This window comes from Crotalus tigris, unplaced genomic scaffold, assembly GCF_016545835.1.
Source record: "Crotalus tigris isolate CLP2741 ecotype Arizona unplaced genomic scaffold, ASM1654583v1 scf7180000019364.2947544272:3078424, whole genome shotgun sequence".
Classification (NCBI taxonomy): Eukaryota; Metazoa; Chordata; class Lepidosauria; order Squamata; family Viperidae; genus Crotalus; species Crotalus tigris.
Genome location: NW_024097500.1, coordinates 391,891 through 416,038, shown reverse-complemented (window position 1 = coordinate 416,038; position 24,148 = coordinate 391,891). Strand labels below are relative to the sequence as shown.

At 51.4% G+C, this 24,148-nt stretch overlaps 1 protein-coding gene across 3 annotated transcripts; it reads right to left on the bottom strand.

Moving 5' to 3' along the window:
- Positions 1 to 240: 240 nt before the first annotated feature.
- Positions 241 to 23,388, bottom strand: PPP1R13L (protein phosphatase 1 regulatory subunit 13 like). 3 transcript variants are annotated; one of them, XM_039362112.1, is made up of 13 exons: positions 22,953 to 23,388; positions 10,611 to 10,723; positions 8,493 to 8,623; positions 7,374 to 7,926; positions 6,317 to 6,415; positions 5,834 to 5,928; positions 5,291 to 5,702; positions 4,162 to 4,667; positions 3,725 to 3,862; positions 2,949 to 3,082; positions 2,642 to 2,808; positions 2,213 to 2,412; positions 241 to 2,025 (listed from the first exon to the last, which is right to left on the bottom strand). In XM_039362112.1, exons 2-13 carry the CDS (start codon positions 10,663 to 10,665, stop codon positions 1,987 to 1,989), a joined length of 2,529 nt encoding a protein of 842 aa, XP_039218046.1. In that variant the 5' UTR covers positions 10,666 to 10,723; positions 22,953 to 23,388; the 3' UTR covers positions 241 to 1,986. The 3 variants fall into 3 exon arrangements, with proteins under 3 accessions (XP_039218046.1, XP_039218045.1, XP_039218047.1); XM_039362111.1 differs by lacking the exon at positions 22,953 to 23,388 and adding an exon at positions 12,158 to 15,396; XM_039362113.1 differs by lacking the exons at positions 10,611 to 10,723; positions 22,953 to 23,388 and adding an exon at positions 10,134 to 10,327.
- Positions 23,389 to 24,148: the final 760 nt, after the last annotated feature.

Sequence of the window (24,148 nt, the reverse complement as noted above, 5' to 3'; positions counted from 1 at the left end):
GCTTTCTGCAGTGAATGGTCGAAAAGTGAGATGCAGTTTCCTGGTTTTGCCTTCTAGTGACATGCGCTCCAGGACTTACTTGTTGGTCACCTTTGCTGTCCAAGGAAGGTCACCTCTGAAATCTTTACCCAGCTCATCCAGTGGGTGGGGGAGTGGCATTCCATCCCACAGCCAGATGTTTCCTCCTTGTGCAGAAGTGTTCCTACCCCCACCTTGCATTGAACACATCCACTACTTTTATCCAGTTAGACCATTTTATTATGGAATGCTACATTTTCCAGCCAAGGCTGCCAACAATCCCAGGAAGGGCTCACCTGGATCCCCAGCGACTCCTCTTCCCTCCCTGGATCTGGGTCTGGCCAAGCCCCAACTGAAGCAGCCTTCAGAGGCAGGACCTGTAGGCTACAGACCCCCAACCTACATGGAGCTATTCCTGAAAGGCCCCACCCCCTTAAAGGCACAAAATCGCCCTTCCAAAATCGCCAACCAAAGGCACCCCAGAAGCATTGGGACAAGTCTTGGCATCCCGTCCCACATTAAGGCGCAGCATGAAAGGAAGGGGCCCCTTAACCAGGCGAAGCTCTCACGGAGGCCCCACGCTGGCTTGGCAGAGGCAGGCACAGAAACCAAGCTTTGGCACACGTTGCAGCTTCTGCCCGGGTGGGCAAAAAGAAGGCAGTGGGCAGGGGACAGCATCCCTCCTCCCCACCCCCAGTCTCATTCCAGTTGCAGAGTATGCACAACGAGCATGACTGGAACATCAGCCTGTGGGCATCAGCAGCTCTGAAGAAGCCCAGTTGCTGCCCAGCTGCACAGCCTCTGTCGGCTCTCAGCAGGGCAGGCAGACTCAGGGTCCCCCCACTGGCAGGGGGCAGCTCCCCCCTTCCCCCCTCTGGGGTAGGAGTGGGATGCTTTGATTTACTCAGGCTAAGCAGCCGAGGGCATTCGCTTCTCCGCCGGTGGAACAGCTGCAGCCTCGGAACTGAATCCCTGGTGGGGTTCAACTTTAGACGTGATTTTTAAAAGGGGGGGGTCAGGTTTCTACGAGAGGGAGGCCTCTCTGTTTCTGCAAAAGAGAAGTTGCCTGCTGCAGCATTAGCTGTCCTGGGCAAAGCAGTCCTAACCTTGAATCAAGATACAAGGGGAGCAGATTCCAGCCTTCACTTGAGAGTTGTGCAGAGAGGTGACAACTCGTAGCAAAAAGATGGGGTGCTTGTCACCCCTATGTGTCTTGGGTGTAGTGAGAACTTTTGAGAAAGAACAGCACATTTAGAGCCAACGTTCTCCTCCATCAAGCCTACAGAGCCCATGACTTTTAGTTCAGCTCCTGGGTGGCGTTGGCCACCCCTCCTCCCTTTTGCACTCTGTCCTTGCACAGAGGCAGCTCACTCTCTCTCCAGATTCCCAAAAAGAAGATGCAACAAGAGCCAGGGGTGCCCCATCTTCCTTCACTGTGTTGGTGAGAGTAAAAAAAAGACGCACCAACTCTGGGGGTGGGAGCACTGCTGTTCCCCCAAGGATGAAGTCATGGAAGGCCAGAGTTTCCGCCAAAGGCAAAGTGTGCTGGTGGCTCCAGAGGAAAGTCAGCAAAACTGGGGCAGAGGAGAACTGGAAGCCGAGCCCCCCAGTGTAGCTGAGCCCCAGAGTCACTGCACCAATTTCCCTGGTCAGCCTTTCTATGGGGAAAAGCCGTGTTGCTGCATTAGCTGCTGTGGGAGACACCAACCCAAAGCTATCCTCCAGGTTGGGCAGGGGGGGGGGTGTTCACACGGAGAAGCAAGAAAACAGCCAGGCGATTGGGGGAGGGGGATGTATGGCGGGGTCAAATCCACCCCCTCCCTTTCATCTGTGCTCTTTTGAAAGTGGAGGGTGGCCAGCAGAATCAGAGAAAGAGCCCCCTCCCCTGTGCCTGGCCCCTCCACATGAACAGAGGCCAGTCCCACCGCTGGGCTCTCGCTCTGCCCTTCCGACGGCCTCAGTGGACCTTTATGTCTTCCGCTGCTGCGGCCTCACCCTGGGGAACAGCTGCGAAAGGAAGGGAGTCGTAAGGAACAGGGAAGGCTACAGCTGAGTAGCTGGCAAGGCAAAGCCAGCAGCCCGACATGGCTGGAAAGCAGGACACCCCAGCTGATCGGCCCTCAGATCCTCCTGGGCTGCTCCTGGCCTGGGCTCCTCCAGGCAAACCTTCCGGCCCTCGGAAGATGAGACTCACCCCAAAGTAATTCTTGGGTACGTAGCCCTCCTGGCCATAGAGAGAGGCCCACCACCAGTCCAGCTCCTCCGGGCCATCCCGACGCAGCACGGTGACCGGCTCACCCTCGCGGAAGGAGAGCTCATCGCTGAATTCAGCACTGTAGTCCCACAGGGCATAGACCACCCCATTATTCATCAGCCCCATATTCTGCTCCATATCTGCAGCAAGAGAGACCCCCCCATGACAAACAATGAGGAAACAGCCGGGCCCTGGGCTTTACCGCCCCAGAAACATCAGTGCCGCCAGTCAGCACCACCTGAGAATCTAGGGAAAGCCATTAAGTGGGTCCTGCTTGGCGTGGCTGTCCCTGAGAAACACCGAAGGGCTTCCAGGACTCTCCTGCCTGCTTGGCAGGGCTTCCCAGCCAGCCAACCTTCTTTCCCCCACCTGCCAGGTAGCTGAAGCACTCGTTGTAGCCCTCGCGGTATGGGTCACACTTCTCAATGGCCAGGCTCCCGTCGCTGAACGTGGAGGCGAAGATGGCAGCCCCGTGCTTCACCAGAGCGATGCAGATGGCCGTGTCATTACAAGAAGCTGCGCAGTGCAGGGGTGTCCTGGAAGGCAAGGAGGTGGCCGGCTCAGGGAAGGGACGCATCAGGCTCAGGCCACAAGGGCACAGGGCGCTTCCCTGCCCACCGACAGAAAGCACCGCAGAGGCCACCGTCCTGCCTGCTGTCCCTTCCCTGGGACTCACCAGCCGTGGCTGTCTGGAGAATTGACGTTGGCCCCAATATTGATCAGGAAGTCCACAATGCTGTAGTTGGCCCCACAGATGGCATTGTGCAGGGCGGTGATGCCCTCGTCATTCGGCTGGCTCGGGTCGTTCAGCTGCAGCAGGAAAAGGCAGAAAGCCGTCCGAGGCTCAGCATCCCGAATTGTGGAATGGCCGCACCAGCTCACGGGACAGATTTTCCCAGAAACCCAGTCCGGTTCTACCTTGCCCCCCCCTCCAAGTTTACTTAGCCCTCCCCCCTTTTATTGCAAAATTCTTGGTGCTCCTTCAGCTTGGTGGGTTGCTGGCAGTGAGGATGTGACCGATGCTAACAAAATGTCTGCAAGGAAACTGCTGAGCTCAGAGAGCACCAGGGATTCCCCAGTCTCCCCTCCCGGGTCTCCCCTCCCCTCTCCTTTCCTTCTCCTCCACTCTGCAAACCTCGCTCCTGTCTATCACTGATGATGTTGCCTAGTTTGGTAATGAAACATTTACAAGGAAACTGCCAAGCTCAGAGGCCATCGAGGATCTCGGAGGGCGGCCCAGCTGTGGAGAGTCACTTCTAGGAATCCCGTTGCTCCAACTCCCTGCTCTGGACCCTCTCACCACAGCAGAGTCACCGTTTCTCGGCCTAACCTGCCTTGTACAGCTGCTGTTTGCTTAAAGAGAGGACCAGGAACCACGTGCCATAAGAACCACCGCAGCGCATGTTCGCTCAAGGGAAGGTGCCCCTGCGAGGCTGCCAGCTGCCAGCTCACCTCCTTCACCGCCTCCTTGACCACATCCAGCTCTCCGGTCAGGGCCGCGTCCAGCAGCAGCACCAAGGGATTGAGCCGCGCTTTCTTGGTTGTCCGTTTCCGGGGGGAAGAAACCTTGCGCAGCACCGAACGCTTCTCCTGCAGAGCAGCACAAGGGGTGATGAAGGTTAACCTCCACAAACATTTTCCGAAGCCCGCACCAGAACAGCCCAACAGGTGAAGTCGAGGCCCCCCCAAGTCCAGCCCGAAGTCCTGGGGGCTTCACGAGCAGAAGGTGGAGCCTTCAGCCTCCTCTCCATCTAGCACTGGAGTCCCAAGCGAGGAGCAATAGCCTTCAGGATTGCAAAGGGTGCCCTGCTGTGGTTGCCAGCAGGTCACTCCTGGGGGGGGAAGCCCCCCCACCCTCGGGGAACTGGGCAAATGGCCACCAAACTTACCGGGCTGGGCACCGGAGAGAGAGTGGCCGGACTCTCTGGTGCCGGCGGAGGGGTCATCGCAGGGCTGGGGGTGGCCGGGGCCTTCTGCTCCGCAGCCTCAGGGACGGGTGAGAGGTCCCCCAGGAGCGGGGGGTCCCCCACGGGCGTAGTCTCCTCCTTGCGGGGCGGGTGGTGGAACAGGCGGCTAATGATCTGCTGGTACTGCTTCTTGTGGGGGGGCAGCAGGGCTGGGCTGGGATTCTGCTCCATGGACCCCCGCCGCTTCAGGGGCCGAGGCATCTCCGCCAGCACCCGGGCCACTTCCTCAAACTCGGGCACCGTCTGGGCCTCAGGCGGGAGGACCGGCTGCAGCCGGGTGGGGCTGAGGGGCCGGGCCAGGTCGTCCATCTCGGCCGGCTCGCTGCCCGGCAGGAGATTCTCCAGCTCGGCCTCCGCGTCGCCCGGCGTCAGGACGATGGGCACGATGCGCTCGGCTGGCCCCGCGGGAGCCCTGGGGCTGCCACTGCCTGGAGGGGGCAAAGCCGAGTGTGGGAGGGGAACTCTGCAAGGCACCCCCAGCAAAAGCATTACTGCACAGGGGGTCCTTGGCTCATGACACCATGTTACTAAGCAAGATACGTTAAGTGAATTTTGCCTCATTTACAAAATTCTTGCCACAGTGCTTAAGTGAATCACGACAGTTTTAACTTAGTATTTGGTTGTGAAGTGAATCCGGCTTCTTCCCCCTTGGCGTGGCTTGTCAGGTCGCAAAAGGGGATCACGTGACCCCGGGATGCTGCGACCGTCATAAACACAAGCCAGTTGCCAAGCATTAAGTTTGATCACGTGACCCTGGGGATGCTGCAATGGTCAGAAGTGTGAATAATGGTCATAAGTCACTTCTTTCAGTTCTGTTGTAACTTTGAACGGTCACTAAATGAACTGTTGTAAGTCAGGGACCGCCTGTGTCCACATATTCAGAGGTAACACGTCGGTCGAAGAGGCTGAAGACCGGCTCCTCGGGGCCCAGGATAAAGAAACGGGGCCATACGGGCCCTTCGCCCCAACCTGGCTTGCATCCACTGAGGGGGGCCCTCTGGTTGTGGCACCAGGGAGCCCTTCCCGCTGCCCCTCCCTCCGGGCCACTCACCTTCGCTGCTGGGCCCCATGGTCCGGTGGGGGGACTGCGGGGGGGCTGCCGGTGGTTGCATCAGCAGCTTCTGCAAGGAGCGCAGGGCCAGCGGCGATCCCAGTGGCGACCCCACCGGCCCCGGGGGCAGCCCGAGTTTGCCGCCTGCCGCGCCCGACTCCCAGAAGGCGTTCTGCAGCCGGAAGATCATGGAGAGGGGCAGCGGCTTGTGGCGCCTGGGGAGGCTGCCCCCCTGCAGGGCGGGTGGGGGGATGGGGATACGGGAGATGGGCTGCCAGTTGCGGGGCAGGGTGCCCGCCTGGTTGGCCACCAGGGAGCGGCGCAAGGAGCTGTCCGGCCGCCTCTCGCCAGCCAGGGCCGAGACCTTGTAGTTCCTGGGCAAGGTGGCGCTGTGCATCCCATAATGCTCCTCCTGCAGGAAGGAAGCCAAGGGAGACGGTCAGTTGCCACCCGCCGTCCCTCCTCCTCTTCCTCTCTGCCAGCTTCTGTCTCTGAAGCCACAAAGGCTTTAGCAGCCACAGGGCCCCCAGCAGGGACACTGACCTTGCCTGGCCAGCCACCATCTAGGCTGGACTCCTTCCAGGGAGCCGGTGGCAGCCCCGCCGGGTTCTGGCGAAGGCTTGAGTGCGCATCCACTCCTGGGGGAAGAACATTGTCAGTGTGACCGAGTCTCTGGCCCCTCCCTCTGCCGAGGTCTCTCCCGTGCCCAGCAGTTTTCCTGGCAGATCGGCCGGGTCGCTCCTGTCCTCAGCAACAGGGATCGGGCCTCTGAGGGACCCTCGCTCAGTAGAAGGTCACAGCCCTCAGCTGCCAGCGGGATCCCTCTGGCCCACCAAGCACCAACCCCCTTGGATGGGACCCACCAGAGGGAGCCAGGTTTTGCTCCACGATCCTCTGGGAAAATCTGCCGGTGCAGACGTGGGTAGAGTGGCCTCTGATGGACCTCATCGCAGAGACCTGGCATCGCCCCCCCCCATGAGTGCCAGGTCTGTTCCAGGGAGTTCTCGCCCCCCAGGGCAAACTCACGCTCGTAGCCAACAGGGTGAGGTGCCTTCTTCTCATATGCCACATCCAGATCCGATTCATTCCAGCTTTTCGGTGGTCTCCTGCGGATCACCATATCATCTGCGGAAAAGAAAAAGCCAGGATGGCGTCAGAAGTGCTTCTCCAGCTGCCTCTGTCCCAGATGAGGGGAGCAACTCTGGGAAAAACCACTCCAGCCTTCGGGGGACACTCTTGGCCAGACCCTGGCAGAGCTGAGATTTTGGGGACTGCCTGGACAGCTTCTTGGAGAACAAAGTGGCCTCATTTTCTCTCCCAGCTCTGCTCACTTCCTTTCTTCTAGGGCAGCTCCAGCACCCTACAGCCCTCCAGGCGATGCAGGACTACAACTCCCAGCACCTGTTGCCGAGAGGTCCCCGTGGCTTAGAAGGGGGGCATGTCCAGTCCAACTAGAGATCCCCAGGTGGGAAGGGCCATTTTGCACCAGCTCTTAAAAGCCAAGGCTTTTATCTTTCAAAATGCCCAAATTAAAAACAGAAATGTGAGTGTATAGGGGAGGGTGAAGCAGTTAAAACGGTGCTGAGGGAGATGCATTTGCTATTAAACCCTGAACGCTACAACGGAAATTCTGCAGATTTTCACATTGTTTGGATTTCTTCTCGTCTTGTGCCTAGTTTCTCTTTGCTATTCCGCTCGTCTTTCAGCAGCACAAAGAGGGGAACTGGATATAAAAGGAACACTGACACACACACACACACACACACACACACACACACACACACACACACACCAGAAATCTGGCTGAGCCAAGGCGGTTTTCAGCATCCATCGAGCCTTGCCCAAACACGTTTCAGCAGCTCTCATAAGAGCTGGAAACTTGTTATTGGGAGCTCGGCTTCCTTGGGAGAGCACATTCCAACCCTTTCAGTTGACACACCCCATTCTCTGCGCCCTGAATGTAACCCATAATTACCCTCTTAAGCGCTTGGGAGGGATCGAACCTGGTTGCAGCCCAGGTGCCCCGCAGCTGCATGGCAGCAAAACAACCCCAAAGGACCAAACGGCTCCAGCACGCGCTCACCTTGTGCCCAGAAGGAGCCTGGCGCCGAAGGATACAGGCTGTGGCTCTCGTAGGGGGGTGGGAGAGGGGGCCGCGGAGAGGGTCCTCGTTCTGGGAAGAAGGCTTGGGAGATGGAGCCTTCCCCAGGCAGCCGTGGAGAGCCGGCCCGGCCCCCCCACCCGCCGGTGGCAGGAAATGGCCGGTAGTCAAACTGGCGCTCAGGAAGGCCGGCAGTTCGGAGGGAGCGGGGGGAGCCACCATGGGCCCCGGGGCCAGACGGGCCCTCGTAAGGGATGGCCATGACCTTGGGCCTGGACGGTGCTGTGGGGCTCCAATCCACGTCCGACTGCAGGAAGAAGGAAGGCCGTGGGGAGGAGGGGCGTCCCAGGGTGGGCTTGGGGGCCAGGAGCTGGCTGGGCGAGGAGCTGTAGGGTGACATGCTGGGGGGGCCACTGGGCTCAGCAATGTCCCAGGAGGGGCTCTTCTGCAGCGGCAGCTGGTGCAGGGGGGAGGCAGTCCGGGCCTCCATCTTCAGCAGGTCTGGGGAGGAGCTGGAACTGTACCTGTCCACCACCTGCCAAGCAAAGTGTGTGGGGGGGGGAAGAATCAGCCACCTTTCCTCCTCCCAAGCAGGGTGAAGGCAGCCTCTGCCTGAAGGGGGGGCTTTGCAAGGTTCACTGCCAGCGCCCTGGTGGTAGGGGGGACCCAAACCTGAATCACCGTCTTCCTGTTCATTCAACGGATGGAAGGGGGGATCAGGACACCCTGGGGCAGGGGTAGGCAACCTGGCTCAGGAATTCTGGGAGTTGAAGTCCAGGAGTCCTAAAAGAGCCAAGGTTGCCTACCCCTGCCCTGGGCTTGATTTCCAACTTCTCTGCCCCAGAACCTTTGGAGCAGATCCAGGAGCAGCAGCATCCTGGCCACACTCCAGAGAAAGACTTGCCCCCCCCCCCAAAAAAACCCTGCTTGGCACCAGAAGATGCAGGTAGCCGGGGAGGCTCCGTGGCAGAGCTGCAATTTCCCAAGAATAACACCCCGTTCGCCTCCCAGGACCTCTGAGGGGCACCAAGTTAGCCTGGAGCCGCTTAACGGAGCCCCCTTGCCCAGAGGACGGCCTTGGCGTCTCCTTCCCCGCCTCACCAAGGATGGCACAATGGGCGGCCCAGGATGGTCTGTCCAGAGCGACTCCAGCTGCTTGGAGAGCTCGTCCACTTTGGCCGCGGCCGTGTCCAGCTCCAGCTGCTTGAGGTCCATGTGCTTGCAGGCCAGGGCTGTGGGGAAGAAGAGCAGATGAAGAGGGACAGGGCTCCCCTCCCCACCTTAGGAACAACCTCTGCGTGTGGTGGACCTCAACACCCAGTACCCTTGGCCAGTATAAGATGATGGGAATCAAAGCCCAAGGCAGGAGGTTAACCAAAGGCCCTGGCTTGGCAAGGTGCTCCAGCGAGGGGGTCCTTTTCTGCCTCTCGGATTTAAGGTGAACAGCCTCTGCTTTCTCCAGCTCCTGCTGGTAGGGACGCTCCTGCATCGCAGCCAAAACTGGCCCCAGAAAAGATTCCTCTAGCTCAAGGCTGTCCAACCTTGGCCACTTCAAGACTTGTAGACTTCAACTCCCAGAATTCCCCAGCTAGCAGAGTGGCAGGAGCCAAGGAAATGAGATGGCCGGTGACAGGGGTGGGAGGGAACTCTTCACCTTGGTCTGCCTCTTTTGACAGCAGACCTCAAGTAGGGAGCATCTCCTGGGCCACTGCAGGAGAACAGACAGAGGCCAACCGGTGGTCTGATGCAAAGCTGGACCCTTCGGAGGTTCTTCTGAGGAAGCATTACTGGCTCCCTAACAATATTTGCACTTTAAGGAAGCAATCTAACCAGGTGTAAATATCCTGGTTAGATTGGATATCTGCTTATAGTTGTCCTATATTTGCATTTAAATTACTTGGCGATTGGGACATGAGCCAGTTGGCTACTTCCTAGCCCCAGAGTGCCACCCCATCACGGCCACCCTGAATTCGGGGGTACCTGCTCTCTACCAACTCCAGCTTCTACCCCTATTTTGCTATGATAAACCTGCAGAACAGACAGAAGCCATCTGTGGGAATCTGCACAACTTTAGATAAGGGTTTTCTGCCAAGAAGCTGGACTACAGTCCCCCTCATCCCCAGTAGCCACAGCCAAACAACGGGGATCCCTGCAAAGCAATGGATCGAGGCCCCTCTGGAAGGGGGCAGGAGGAACCCTTTGGGGGTGAGACATCAGCCCCAGAGACGTTCAGAGCAACCGGGGGGCCGTTTAGCCAACAATTGAGCCGAGGTGGCGCAGCAGTTAGAGTGCAGTACTGCAGGCCACTTTAGCTGACTGTGTTCAGCAGGTCAGCGGTTCAAATCTCACCGGCTCAAGGTTGACTCAGCCTTCCATCCTTCCGAGGTAGGTAAAATGAGGACCCAGATTGTTGGGGGCAATGTAATTATATATATACATTGCTTACTGGTGTACACCGCTTAGAGAGTGCTTGCACTTAAAGCGGTATATAAGTCTCATAAATAAATAAATAAATTATAACCATATCTGCATATACACAACACAGGCCTCGTGCACACACACAAGCTGCTTTTCGTTCACATTTCTGCCTGCAGCTGCAAACTGTTGTTCAAGCCGCTGGAAAAACTTTTCTTTCAAAAAGAGGCTTCCCGACTACAGCCGGCCTTGGCAGAGATCCTCCCAGTTCTTAGTCTGCTGTGACTAAGCCGCAATCTGAGCCAGAGCACAAACAGCCCTGCCCACCTTCCTCTCTGAGGCGCTCTCTTCTCCTTAACCAGGAATTCCAGGACGGGGTCCCAAGGCCGAGACGCTACTCCGGGCAGGCCCCAAGGCCTGGCGCACGTCAGCAGGGCTTTGGCGGAGGATTTCAATGCTCCAGGCCAGCCAGAAGCAGTTGGAAAACCCCAAAAGTGCTTTTCCAAAAGGCAACTGGTTTTGCTTCCCATCCGAGAAGTTTCTTCCGAGTCAGAACTCTAGGAAGTTCTGTTGCCTTTGGGACAACTGTGACCTGGAAGGACGGAGAATCTCCCTAGACAAGCAGTTGGCAGCATCTGCTTTGCAGAACTGAGCCGGCTTGAGATGCAACTCTCCCTCTGGCCCATGGGAGGGGCTCAGGACGCCCATTTGACCTGCCAGGTGTGGTCTCTGCCCCTTCCCAGGCTCTCTCTCAGCCATGCCTGTTCCCCTCTTGCCTCTACTGCAGACCCCCGCCCAACTCACATTGGAAGGTGAGGTCCAGGAGCTCCTGAGCGTTGGCAAGGTCTTGGCTGGCCATGGCGAGCAATCTGGCCTTCCACTCCGGCAGCTGGCAGAGCTCTGAGGGTCTCAGCGACCTGGGAAGAAGAAGCATCCCGTAAATGGCATCTAGCATGTCCCTTTGCCCCCCTGCCCCAGGCTGGCACCCATGCCCTTGCCCAGAGCAGCTCTGCAGCTGCTGAGGAACCAGCCTTCCCCGTCTCCTGCTGGCAAGTTGGCATCGGTGCAGCTGTGCCCAGGAAGGGCTGAGCCCCTTTCGCCACCCACTGCCCTCCATGCCTGCTTGACCCACAGCTGGAGATTTCCCATGGGGGAGCGATTTATCCTCACCCCAGCCCTGCCTCCTTCCAGCCTTGAGCCTTCAAGGACGCTGTTCCCCATCCCCAGGGCGAATCCCCTGTTGCAAGGGAGTCCACCTCCTACACCTCTTAAGGAAGCTTTGCCCGTCTTTCTTTCTCAACTCGAGTTTCTTTCCAACTCAGGGAAACATTGAAGCAGAACTGCACCCTCCCCCACCTCTGGGGCTCACAAGGGGTGTGGGTCTCCCCACTCCCACCCCAAAGACCCTTCATAGAGAGAGCCGCTTTTCAGGAAATGTCTGGAAGATGGAAGCCGCTTCCTTCCAACTGCAAACACACAGGGCCGGGCTGCCAATACAACATTTTAAGGCACCCCTGGAAGCTTTCAGCCGCTTTTGAGTTGCCTGAGTTGAAAAAATTGTTTAGGCATCGGATGGGAGACCACACAGGATTCCAAGTCTCCAGGCAAGGCTGGGAAGCGAAACCAAACACAGGAAAGCAAACAAACTCCACATTGTTGCTAAGGAAATAACACGGATGGATTGTAAGTCACCAGGCTTCAAGCTCGACTCCCCGGTGGCTTCATCCCATGGAATTCTTGCAACAGGCCGATTTCACAGGCGAAATGACCAGGTAAGTCCATTCAAGGCCAGGTCACTTACTGGTCAAGCTGCCAATTACCCCCTTGGAAACGAGAGCAAAGACTAAAAATATTTACCCTGATTTGCATGGAGGCTGCAATCCGCCCTCAGAAGGCACAGGGTGCGACATGCTGCCACTCTGCCAACCCAGACGTGCCAATCCTCAACCCAGCCCTGCGGGGCAGGCGCCTGCCCTTGCCAAAAGTGCACTAAGGGCCCAGGAGCCCCAGCGGGGATGCAGCGCACCAGGCTATGCAGCAGGTGGGGCCAAGCGGAGCCCCCCCCGGTGTGCCCTCCATCCCGCCCAGGTGCAGCTCCTCAACGTCCCTTGGCAGACCTGGAACAGTCATTCCAGTGAGCGATGGACCTTTTTTTCAAGATCCCAAGCCTGGGATTACCAAGTGGGAAGGCAGAAGCTTTCTGCTCATGCTCTCTCACTTTGAAGGGGGGCTGCTGCTGAAAAAGAGGGAACCCCAAAGCTTAGCCGTGGTGGCGCAGTGGTCAGAGTGCAGTACTGCAGGCTACTACTGCTGACTGCCAGCTGACTGCAGTTTGGCAGTTCGATTCTCACCAGCTCAAGGTCGACTCAGCCTTCTGTCCTTCAGTAAAATGAGGACCCAGATGATTGTGGGCCATAAACCGCTCAGAGAGGGCTGGTAAAGCACTGTGAAGCGGTATATTAGGGCTACTGCTATTGCTTACAGTTCAGATCACTTTAAGGTGCCATATTCAGCTACAGGCCAAGGGACACTTTTCCATTTGTTACTCCCAACAACTGAAGACAAAGTGAGCAGTTTCTAAACCAGGGGCATCCAACCTTGGCAACTTTAAGACTTTTGGACTTCCATCTCTTTCTGTTTTTTTAAGTTTATAAGCCAACCATCTTCCTTGTTTATTTGCATTTTCAAAAAAAAAATGTTTTGCTCTTTTTATCTGCTGTGCCACTTTTTCTGAATCCAACAGATTTAGTTTATGTTTTATTATTTCCATTTCTCTTTTCAAAGTCTTTTTCTGCGGATTTTTTTGTAGTTCTGATTCTAGCTTTCCAAATTTTGCTTTTAGTAGTACATAGTGCTGTCTTCTCTGTTTATTTTTCTTTGCCGTGTATGTTATAGCTATGCCTCTAAAATATGCTTTAGCTGTATCCCATACATTTTGTAATGTTGTGTCTTCTTTTTTGTTTTTTCTAAAGAACTTCATTTTTTTTTTCGCTAATTCTATAAATTCTTTCTCTTTTAGTATAGATTGATTTAAAGTCCATCTGGGTCTTTTTTGTATTCCTCTCCATGTCACTTTTAAAGGGTTATGGTCTGCTCATGCGCCTATTTCAATCTCAATTTCCTGTATATTCATCCTCAAGTCAGACATCATCCAAATCGTGTAAATTCTTGACCAGGATTTTTGACTATTTGAATAATAAGTGTATTGTAGTTTTTCTGGATTAATGTCCCTCCAAAAATCTTGTATTCCAATTTCATCTATCATATTAAAAAATGTCCTAGGTAATCTTCCGGTTTTTCCTATTTTACTGCTTTTATAGTCAATTGCCCCACCTACTATTGCATTGAAGTCTCCTACTAAACAAATATTTTGGTACTCCATTTCTATTATTTTTCTACGGAGGCTTTGGTAAAATTCTTCTTGGTTATTGTTTGGTGCATAGATTGCTGCTAACAATGTTTATTTTTGGTGTAAATATATTTCTACCATCACAATTCTTCCTTCTTCATCCGAGTAACCATTTTAGAGTCTATTATCTCTTTAATATATACAGCAACACCTCTTTTTTTCTGATGCACTGATGCATAATAAAGTTTCCCAATTTTTGGGTTTTCCAGTTTATGATGTTTTTTTATATGTGTCTCTTGCAAACATATTTAATTTCTCTAATTTCCTAAAAAAATTATTTCTTTTTGATGGGGAATTTAGTCCATTTACATTCACTGAAAAAATTCAATTTTCTTTCTCCATTTCCATTACTTATGTCTAGTCCAGAGGTACTCCTTCATCTAGAATTGCTCGATTTCTTGCTTCGAAGTCTCCTGCTTTCAGACTGAGTCCAGTCGATACTTGTATTATTCCAGTTGATTAAAATGCCTTCTGGCATTAACCATCTAAAATGTATGCCTTTTGCAATCAGCTTTGTGGTTAAAAAGTGGTAATGTCTTCGAGTATGTCTTACTATCTTAAGTATCTGTTTTAAGACCACAATTTCTTTATTTTTGTATTGTAATGGCTCATCTCTCACTTTTCTCAGTACTTCATCTCGTTGTTTTCTTTATGAATCTTACATGTACTTCTCTAGGTAGTTTGGTCTTTTTTTTTTTTTTTTTTTGCATAGCTTAAGTTCATTAGAAATATTTCGTCTATCTCCATCTGCATCTCTGCTCTATCTGCTTTCAAAGCTTCTGCCAGAAGCTCAATGATCACAACTGCTATGTTTTCTTTTCTGTCTTCAGGGATATTTTGAAATCTCAAGTACTGTTCCACCTTCTCCATTTCCAAGATCGCGACCACCCCTTATAAATTTTGATTTGCTTGTTCTAATTTTTTATTTTCTTGCAATAATATTTCCATTTTTGTATCAATATCATCTGATTTATTTTCCATTTTCTGAATTCTTTGTTCATTTTTGACAATCATTTGATGATGAATTTCAAATTGTGCCTTTATATCCAAAATTTCTTCACTTAATTTCTCAAAAATACTTTGTGTCTCTTCCTGGTTTCTTTGCATTGACTCTTGAATCAATTTTAGTGTAGCCTGCATTTCATTTTTGGCAGTGCTTATTTTCTCATGCTGCAGCATTGTTTTAATAGATCCCTGGGTTGTTGGGTTAGATGTTCCAACAGAGGGTGCAGAAGAAGTAATCTTCATAAGTCTGGTAATATTTGTTGTGCTAACAGAGTAAAATCCAAGATGTAAAAAGGAGCCAGCTACTTTAGGCCAAGTCCACCTGCTCCAGTCAGGTCTCAGATGTAAAGTGTTCATTGTCTCCAAGTAGTTCCTGTTTAGTTATATCCAGAGTCAACAAATATAGTTATGAAAAAGTATTTTCTATTGTAGAGTCATGCCAAGGCACTTTGTTTACAGCAGGTGTTGTTCAAGGTCAAATATTTCCAGATTTTTTTAGTGTTTAATAATTCTGTAGATTCTTCTTTCACGACTAGATGTCCTCATACACTAATTTATCAATGTCTGATTTTAGAAAATTTTCACAAAGTTTTTCTTTTAAAGTCCCTTATAGGTTATTTACCCTTGAGATTATATCTGGAAAATTTTCACCTTTGTAGGTTAAATAGTCAGTCCTTTTTTGAATCAATCTGAATTCAATTTTTAAAGGTTTTTCTTGTATTCCTTAAATATCCTCCCCTTTTGTAATTGCTCACTGCTTTTAGATCCGATCTTTCTGGGGTCTTTACTTTTTAGCTCTTCCCCATCAGGGGCTCAACGTCTTATAATCCAAAAGGAAAAGAAAAAAACACCCAGCTTCAGCACGCTGTTGACAGCTGTTTAGCAGAGGGCCGTGGCTCCTTGCTTTCCTTCTGGCTGGTGACTTGGGCTGCCTTGGCTCATCCGGCAGCCTTTCCTCCATCCTTTCAGAGGATTTCTTCAGTCTACTTCGATCGACCGCCACCTGATCCGAGCTCCTGGAGTGTCCCTCCTTCTTCGTTGCCCCTCCAGGGCAACTTTCCGACTCTTTAAGGGTCGTTGGGCAAAGCGAAATCGGGCTGGGAAGCTGGAGCCTTGGCTTCTTCCACCCGTCTCGTCGGCTGCCAAAACCGGAAGTCCCAAGACTTGTGGACTTCAACTGCCACAATTCCCCAGCCAGCAAGCAAAGAATTCTGGGAGTTGAAGTCTGCAGATGTCTATGGAGATTCTCAGTCATCCAGCTCACAGTTATCCCAAATACGCTTTTTTTTTCATGAGGCAACTGGACTTCCTTGTTTTTTCTTTGAAGACGTTTCGCTTCTCATCCAAGAAGCTTCTTCAGCTCTGTAGATCTTAAATTTGCAAGGCTGGACAGTCCTGTTCTAAGCTTTTAATAAAGGGCGGCAATGTAAAACAGACCAAAAAAAATGCATTTTAAACAGCCAGTGGCTTTTCCTTAGCAGGCATTTTTCCAGTCCTGTAATGGGCTGTGGGAATAACCTTGGTGAGAAGACGGGACCTCCGGTTTTGGCAGCTGACGAGACGGATGGAAGAAGCCGGGGCTCCGGCTTCCCAGCCCGATTTGATCTTGAACAACACCTGCTGTAAACAAAGTGCCTTGGCATGAGTCTACAATGGAAAAGACTTCTCATAACCATATTTGTTGACTTTGGCTACATTTAAACAGGAACTATTTGGAGACAGTGAACGCTTTACATCTGAGACTCGACTGGAAGAGGTGGATTTGGCCTAAAGCAGCTGGCTCCTTCTTATACTTTGGATCTTACTCTAAGACTGTTGACTGAAAAATGAGTACATCAAACATTACCAAACTTATGAAGAAAAAAAAACAAACAGAGAAGACAGCAATACGTACTATTAAAAAAAAATTGGAAAGTTAGAATCAGAACTACAAAAAAATCCGCAGAAAAAGACTTTGAAAAGAGAAATGGAAATAATAAAACATAAATTAAATCTGTTGGATTCAGAAAAAATGGCACAGCAGATAAAAAGAGCAAAACAATTTTCTTTTGAAAATGCAAATAAACCAGGAAGATTGTTAGCCTATAAAGTTAAAAAACAGAAAGAGAAGAAAATGATATACAACTTGGTAGAAGAAAAAGGCTGTCTACAATTTAAAAATGAAGAAATAAAAAAGATAATTAAGGAATACTACAAGAAACTGTATGACATAGAGGAAACTCCAAGAGAGAGAATCCAATATCTAAAAGAAAATAATCTTCCAAAAATTCCAGAGACATTTAAAACTATGTTAGAGGAAAGAATTACAATGATGGAAATATCAGAGGCCATAAGAAGGCAAAAAAAAATAAATAAATAAAATGAAAAAACACCGGGTCCAGATGGGTTACTGGTGGAGTTATATAAAACCCTACAAGACATACTAAGTGAACCGCTGAAAGACGTTTGTAATATACTTTTGTTGGAGGCTAAACTTCCAGCCACATGGATGGAAGCAAACATTACTTTAATGCCAAAAGAAGATTCAGATTTGACAAGATTAAAAACTATAGACCGATATCACTGCTCAATGTGGATTATAAAATTTTTACTTCAATAATGGCAGAGGGACTGAAAAAATACTTAGTTGAATTTATATATCCAGGCCAAAATGGCTTTTTACCAAAGAGACAAATTAAAAACAACTTGTGATAATGGACGTACTAGAATAGTACAAATTACATCCAGGGAAACAATTAGCATTAATATTCCTAGATACTCAAAAGGCATTTGATAATGTTTCCTGGCAATTTATGACTCAGCAACTACAAATAATGAACTTTGGACAGAACTTTATAAATATGATAAAAACAATATAGAAGAAACAGCAAAAGTGGTTGTGAATGGAGATTACGGTATATTGAGAACTTTGAGATAAGAAAAGGCACAAGGCAAGGATGTCCATTATCTCCATTGTTATTCATTTTCACCCTGGAAGTTTTAAATAGAAATATTAGACAAGACACAGAAATTAAAGGACTGGAAATAAAAGGCGAGACATATAAATTACAAGCATTTGCTGATGACGTGGTATTTATCTTAAAAGAACCTTTGGAGATGATTCCTAAATTACTGGGAAAGATAGAACAGTATGGAGAAATGGCAGGATTGAAAATACAGAAAAAACAGAATTACATATAGTGAAAAAAGTTAAATGTTTGGGTATACATTTATCGGCAAGATGTTCAACAATAAAAGAAGATAACTACACAAAATTATTGAATCAAATAAAATTGGACTTGGAAAGATGGAAAAATCTACAACTGTCAATATAGGAAGAATTGCCACAGTGAAAATGAATGTATTGCTGAAAATTTTATTTCTATTCCAAACAATTCCAATAAAACTTGAGAAAAAATTCTTTCAAGATTTAAATTCACTAATTTTGACATTTGTTTGGCAAGGAAAGAAAGCTAGAATTAAGATGAAAACATTACAAGATGCTAAGGAAAATGGAGGATTTGGGCTACCGGAGTGGGCTTTGTATTAACATGTTTTAACATGGGTAAAAGAATGGATAACTCTTAGAAATAAAAGGTTGTTATATTTGGAGGGGCATAACTTACAATTGGGGTGGCACGCCTTTCTATGGTATGGGAAAAATAGAATTCATAAGTATTTCCAAAATCACTATATAAGAAATACATTGTTAACAGTATGGGAAAAAATTAAAAGTAAAATATACTTGAGAATTCCAGAGTAGTTGTCAACTATGGAAGCATTTGTACACCCAAATTTGGTGGATTTTGAAAAAATCTGGACATATAGAGATATTCTAAATTCTGAAGGGAATTTAAAATCTAAACAAGAACTGGAAAATCAGGGTATCAACTTGTCATGGGCAAATTTACAAATGCAAGCTAGATATGAAAAAGACGTTAAACTGTATGGATTTTATAAAGAACGGCATTTGATAAGACTTTGTTAGCTTCAGATGAGAAAAAATGTGTAATTTTTTATTAATTTTGGAAATGGAAACAATGATAAGATGGGCGAAAAATTTCGGATATAATATAGAATTAGAAAAATGGCAAAATTTATGGGAAAGAAATTATAAATTGACAATGTCAACTTCTTACAAAGAAAATTTATATAAAATGTTTTATAGATGGCACTTGCCACCAGCAAGATTAGAAAAATGTTTAAAAATGTGTCAGATAGATGTTGGAAATGTAAACATAACTCAGGCACATATTATCATGTTCAGTGGACATGTGATAAAGCAAAGAACTATTGGAAAAAGATACATACTTGGTTAGAAAAGATGTTGGGAGAATGTGTAGACTTTAAACCTGAACTTTTTTTACTAGGTATAATGCCAGAAAAGATTAACAAACAAAGCCTATATTTGATTTTACATGTCACAACAGCAGCAAGAATATTTGTGCAATATTGGAAAAATGAAGGAAGATGAAGAAATAATTAAAAAAATACTGGAATGCGCAGAGATGAACAGACTATGAGATTGAAAGAAAAAGAAGATACAGAATACTATCAAACGTGGGATTTACTTTACAAAGGGTTAGAGGAAAGAATAAAGGATTAGGAATTAAATATGTATTAGCGTTTTTAAACTCAGACAGCACGTTGGTTGAAACATTATTATTGTATGTAACAAAAAAATTAATAAAATCTTATTTAAAAAAACCTTGGGAAGAAGACGACCAAGGTCAGATAAAGAGAAATCCGAATCCAAAGGTCCGAATCCAAAGGCGGGGCAGGACCCGGAAGGGACCCCCTCCAATTCTCTGGGAAGCAAAGGCGGGGACGGGGAAGGGTCCAGACTTGCAAAGACTGAGGTCACGTGTTTGAGCTAGTCCAGACAGGAAACCAAACCATGACAACTAACTCTGCTTTTATTGTAAGAGTCTGGAAGTCCTGGAGAATGGAACCCACAGAAAGAGTAAACAGGAAAGGATTTCTGAGCATGAGCAGAGTTCAGCCAGTTTGTGGAACCAATAAGGAGCACCTATCTCAGCATCTGCAGCCAGTTCAGTCTAGAAAACGGGAGGCCACGAGTTCAAGTCCTGCCTTAGCCACGAAAGCCAGATGGGTGACTTTGGGCCAGTTACTCTCTCCCTCAGCCTAACCCACCTTGCAGGGTTGTTGTTGTGGGGAAAACAGGCCTTGAGTCATTTGTAAAAATCATAAAGGCAGGATACAAATTAAAACCCAAAATCGCTGCCTTCAATTCAAGCCCCGTGGGGTACTGCAGCCGGTGGGAACGCTGCCTTTCTGATGGGACCCCTCCTCCACGGCTGCGGCCACTTGGGCCGAGGATGGGAGTTGAAGTCCAGCACAGCTGGAGGGCGCCAGGTTGGGGAAGGCGAGTCTGAGCACTTCTGCCTGGTCTTCCTCACAAGGATGCACAGAAGCCTGAGAGCTCCATACAGGGAGTCCTCGGCTTATGACCGCAATTGAGACAGAACTTCTGTTGCTAAGCGAGACGGTTGTGAAGTGAGTTTTGCCCCACTTTACAATCTTTCCTACCAGAGTTGGTAAGTGAATTACTGCCATTGTTAAGTTAGTCACACGGTCGTTAAGTGAATCTGGCTTCCCCACTGACTTTGCTGGTCAGAAGGTCACAAAAGGGGATAATGGGACGCTGTGACCGTCGTTAAGTATGAACCAGTTGCCAAATGTCTGAATTTTGATCACGTGACCATAAATGGATGCCGTAATGGCCATAAGTATGAAAAATGGTAATGAGGCACTTTTTTCAGTGCAGTTGTAACTTTGGTCACTAAACTGTTATAAGTCAAGGATTACCTGTACAAGTTGTGCGCGTGCACACACACACACACACACACACACACACACACACACACACACACACACACAGTCTCTTGCAAGCATCCATGGCCACCTTCTCATCCCAAAGCCTCAGGTTGCTTCAGAGAACTTGCCTCCTCGCCCCTCCTCTGCTTTGGGAACCTTTCTTCCCAGGGGGAGACCCTCTGCGGCTGCCCCCTCCCCTCCCACTCGTGGGCAGATTCAAAGGCCCTTCTGGATTCAGAGAAACCTGGGGTCTCTTAAATGTTAAGTTGCTTCAGCCAAAATGAATCAGCCTGGAAAAAGCTAAAATGACTTTAATCCTGACCTCAAACCCAGCAAGAAAAAAAATTGTCTCTCCCCCCCCCCCCCCCCACACACACACACGTTGTTTCTGCATGTGCATCTGAATGGGGTGATTGCAGGGCCCATCCCAGTTTTTCCCAACCGGGCCCAGCACAACTGGTTAGACCGGAGTTTCTCAACCTCAGTCCCTTTAAGAGGGGAGGAATTCAGCTAAGCTGCCTGGGGAATTCTGGGAGTTAAAGTCCACTGTCTTAAAGTGGCTGGAGCTGAGTTAAAGTAATAGCCATACCAGTCCAAAGAAGCTCCAGTTGTGAGGAAAAGAAACAGTAGCTCATCTGGAAGGCAACAACTTGACCAAACAGAAGAGCAGCTGAGATTTCCAAACCAGTTTATTCAGAGTGGGAAGCATTGTGTAACCTCGCAATAGCAATTTCTCACTTGTCATATTTGCAGGGAACAAGGAAGGCACCTATTAAGTTACCCAACCACATTTCTTCCTAATCCATTACTGACTTTACACATTAATATCTTTCTTTTTTCTTCTTCTTCTGGACCAAGAAACAACACAAGAACGTCAGTTCAAGGTGCCTGGCATTGGTGACCAATCATACAGAGTTGTTACACTTAAATCCGTTTTTAAAATGTTAAATGGATCTTTGGCTTGATTTCCAAAGTTAGCCCTCAAGTCTCAGATGGAGACCTTATTTATTACAAAGGCGTAGAGAGTCCTGCTCCATCAGGGCTGGGGGCTGCTGCTTATGGTTTGAAGCGGAATCTGGAGTCCTCTTTTATCTGGTTGGCTATTCAGCATTAATCAGCTCTGTAAGTCACTGGTGACATGTTTATTAGAAAGCAGGATGCAAACAGCCATGCATAAATAGCCTCATCAGCACTTGGTGCTGATTTTCTCCACATTATAATTGCATGGGAAGGATTTTATCCAAAAGGTTAATAGATTTCACTTCATTCTATCTGGACAGCTTTCTGGCTCAACAGCTGGCACAGAAGATTGCTGCAAGGGCCCAACGGTGCCAGGGACATACAGCCTTCCAGATGTTGCAGCCCCAACACACAGGATCAATGCTCAGGGATCCTGGGATCTGCAGTCCAGGAATATCCGGGAAGCTACCGAAAACAGACACCTGATCTCCAGTCCCGGCTGAAAGAGCGAAAAGGACTGTTGGAGTCTGAGAGATTTTGGGAGACCAAGAATGGACTGGCACATGGGATGAGCAGGGGCACTCGGGTCCTGGGTCAGGGACTTCACCCAACAGGATCGGGCAGTCTGACTGCTCCACTGGCCAGCTAGCAGCTTGCCCACAATGTGCCCAGAATGCTACTTGTCTCAGCCAGCGGCCTATGCAGGAAGCAGCCTCATCTCTTCACAGCCGGGCACCTTCTGTGCCCGTGAGCCTGATGGGAGGAACCTGCTCCATCCCAAGGCTTCCCACCCAGGGACAGACAGACAGACAGACAGACGTGTCTGGGAGCATACCACACACAGAGCCTGGAATAACTGGAGGCTGACGTGTTCATGCTTAGCCTGAAAAGGTCGCCAGATAAAGCAGGGCAGGTTTAGCAGATCGGCATTCTCACTCCCTGGCTCACTCATCCTCTTTCGAGCCCCCCCCCCACCTTTGACAGAAGATGGCGTGTCCAGCAGTGGAGGGCCCATCCAGCAGCAGCCCCTGGCCAGGAGAGCGCTGGAACCTCCCTGAACAGGAGCAGCGTATCTGAATACTGGGGATCAGCAAGAAGGGAAGACCTTTCAGTTGGTGCCCTCTCAGAGCCACAGCTGGAGGGGGCTGCACCAGGCCAGGCCCTGAAGGCTTCCTGAGCGTGGGGAGGGGGAGGCCATCCCGGCCCTCTACCTGGCTTCTTCCAAGCAGAGGGGGGGAGAGCCTGGAGCCCACCTGGATGGGGCGGGGGACAAGCGCCACACCAAGCAACTCCTGGGGCCGCCGGCCGGGCGATCAGCGGCGAGGGGGACCTCCTGGCTCTACGCACAGAGTCCGGCTGCAAAACGCAGCCTTCGGGGGAAGAGAAGGACCCCCTCGGCAACCCTCCGGCTCGGCTCCGACTTCCAAACCGGCCCCCGCCGGACGGGAGGGCGGGGCCCGTAACCCTCGGCCAGGGAGGGGCTGGCGCTGCCCTCGGGCCCATCTGGAGGGCGGGGGGGGCGAGAAAGGCGCCTCCACGCGGTGCCTACATCCTGGCATCCCGGGAAAGGCGCCAAGAGCATGCCCCTCCCGCGGGGGACCCCTCCCCCGAAGACCCAGCCGCGCGAGGGGAGGGGGCGTCCCAGGGCCGGGCCTGCCCAGATGCTGCCGCGGCGCTCCGGTCCCCGCCGGAGCTTCTGGCCGCGGCGCCGGGAAGCGGGTCGCGCGCTGAAGCGGCCAAGGAGAGGAGCGGCAAGCCCCGAACTGCGCCCCCTCGCTCCAGCCGGGCTGGAGCCTCGGGGCCGCCGGAGGAGCGCGGCGCTGCTTTCTCCGCCGGAGCCCGGGCAAGACGCGGCGGCCCGCCCCCCGCCCTCCACGAAGCCCCCTCGCGCTCCGAGCCGCCCTCCAGCCCCCCCCCGCCTAGCCGCCCCCTCCGCCAGGCTTCCCGCCACCGACCTGCGGCGGGGAGATGAGCTCCGTCCGCGCTTGCCGGGACGGTCCGCCACCGCTCCTGCTCCTCCCGAGGGGCGCGAGGGGTCCGCTGGACTCGCCGCCGCTGCGCTTGTGCCCTCCGCCCGCCGGGGAGGCCCCGCCCCCGCCGCCTGCAGGTAGGCGCGCTGCACCCTGGGAGCTGGAGTCCGCGCCGCCTCCCCGCCGGGCCAGGTGCCCTGACGCTTCCCTCCGCCGCTCGGGCCGCCGCTTGGAAGCCGCTCTGCGGGCCCCGTCCCGGCTTTCGCCTTGGTGATCGGCCGGGGACCGCAGCCGCTCCTCGGGGCAGCCAGACCGCCGCGGCCTCGGATCGGGCACGACGCAGAGGCCGCCTCGGCGACCGGCTCAGGCGCCGCACCTGGAGCGGGAATGGCGCCGCGCTACAACTCCCCGGGCTCCCCGCGTGACGCAGGGCGTTGGAATGCCCCCCGCCCCCGCCCGGGCTCGCCCTGCCCCAGAGCGGAGGTGCGCCCTCTGAGCCGGTGCAGAGTGCATGGCGGAGCCAATTCGCCCCCCCCCCCACACGGCTGCGTCTGCATGGTGGGAAACGGGACCGAAACCGCCACTAGGGGGCAGCACTGGGGGATCCCCCGGTGGGAAAACGCTGGATTTGGAGGCGGCTTTTTTTGCAAGTTGTTCTTCGGTTGAGTCCGATGGATTCCGCCCAGTCTCCGCCGACGCCTTTATTGCTGGGATGCCAAGTAAAACGCCTGGTCCAAGTTAGTTCCGCTAATTTCTGCCTGTCGAGTCCAAAATTGCCGGGGCGTCTCTGGTCGCAATCGAGAACCACCGAAGCACCCAGCAGTTCTTCTGAATGCAGCCCCGCCGAATCCCTGCAGCCCTTGGAGGCCACTGTCCAGTGTTCAAACATGCACCCACGTTCTCACGTGAACGCTTTAAAGCACCTAACTCCCCTAGGTGGAGCCACGTGAACCGCTCTGAATTTCAGCAGCCAGCACAGCTCTGGACCCCCCCCACCCCCGGACTCAGCCAAACATCTGTGCCGCCCTCTGGTGCAGGGGTCCCCAAACTGGGCAATTTTGTGGACTTCAGCTCCCAGAATTCCCCCGCTGGAGCAGGGGTCCCCAAACTGGCAACTTTAAGACTTGTGGAGTTCATGCTGGCTGGGGAATTCTGGGAAGTTGGAGCCGTGCCTTTGGAGA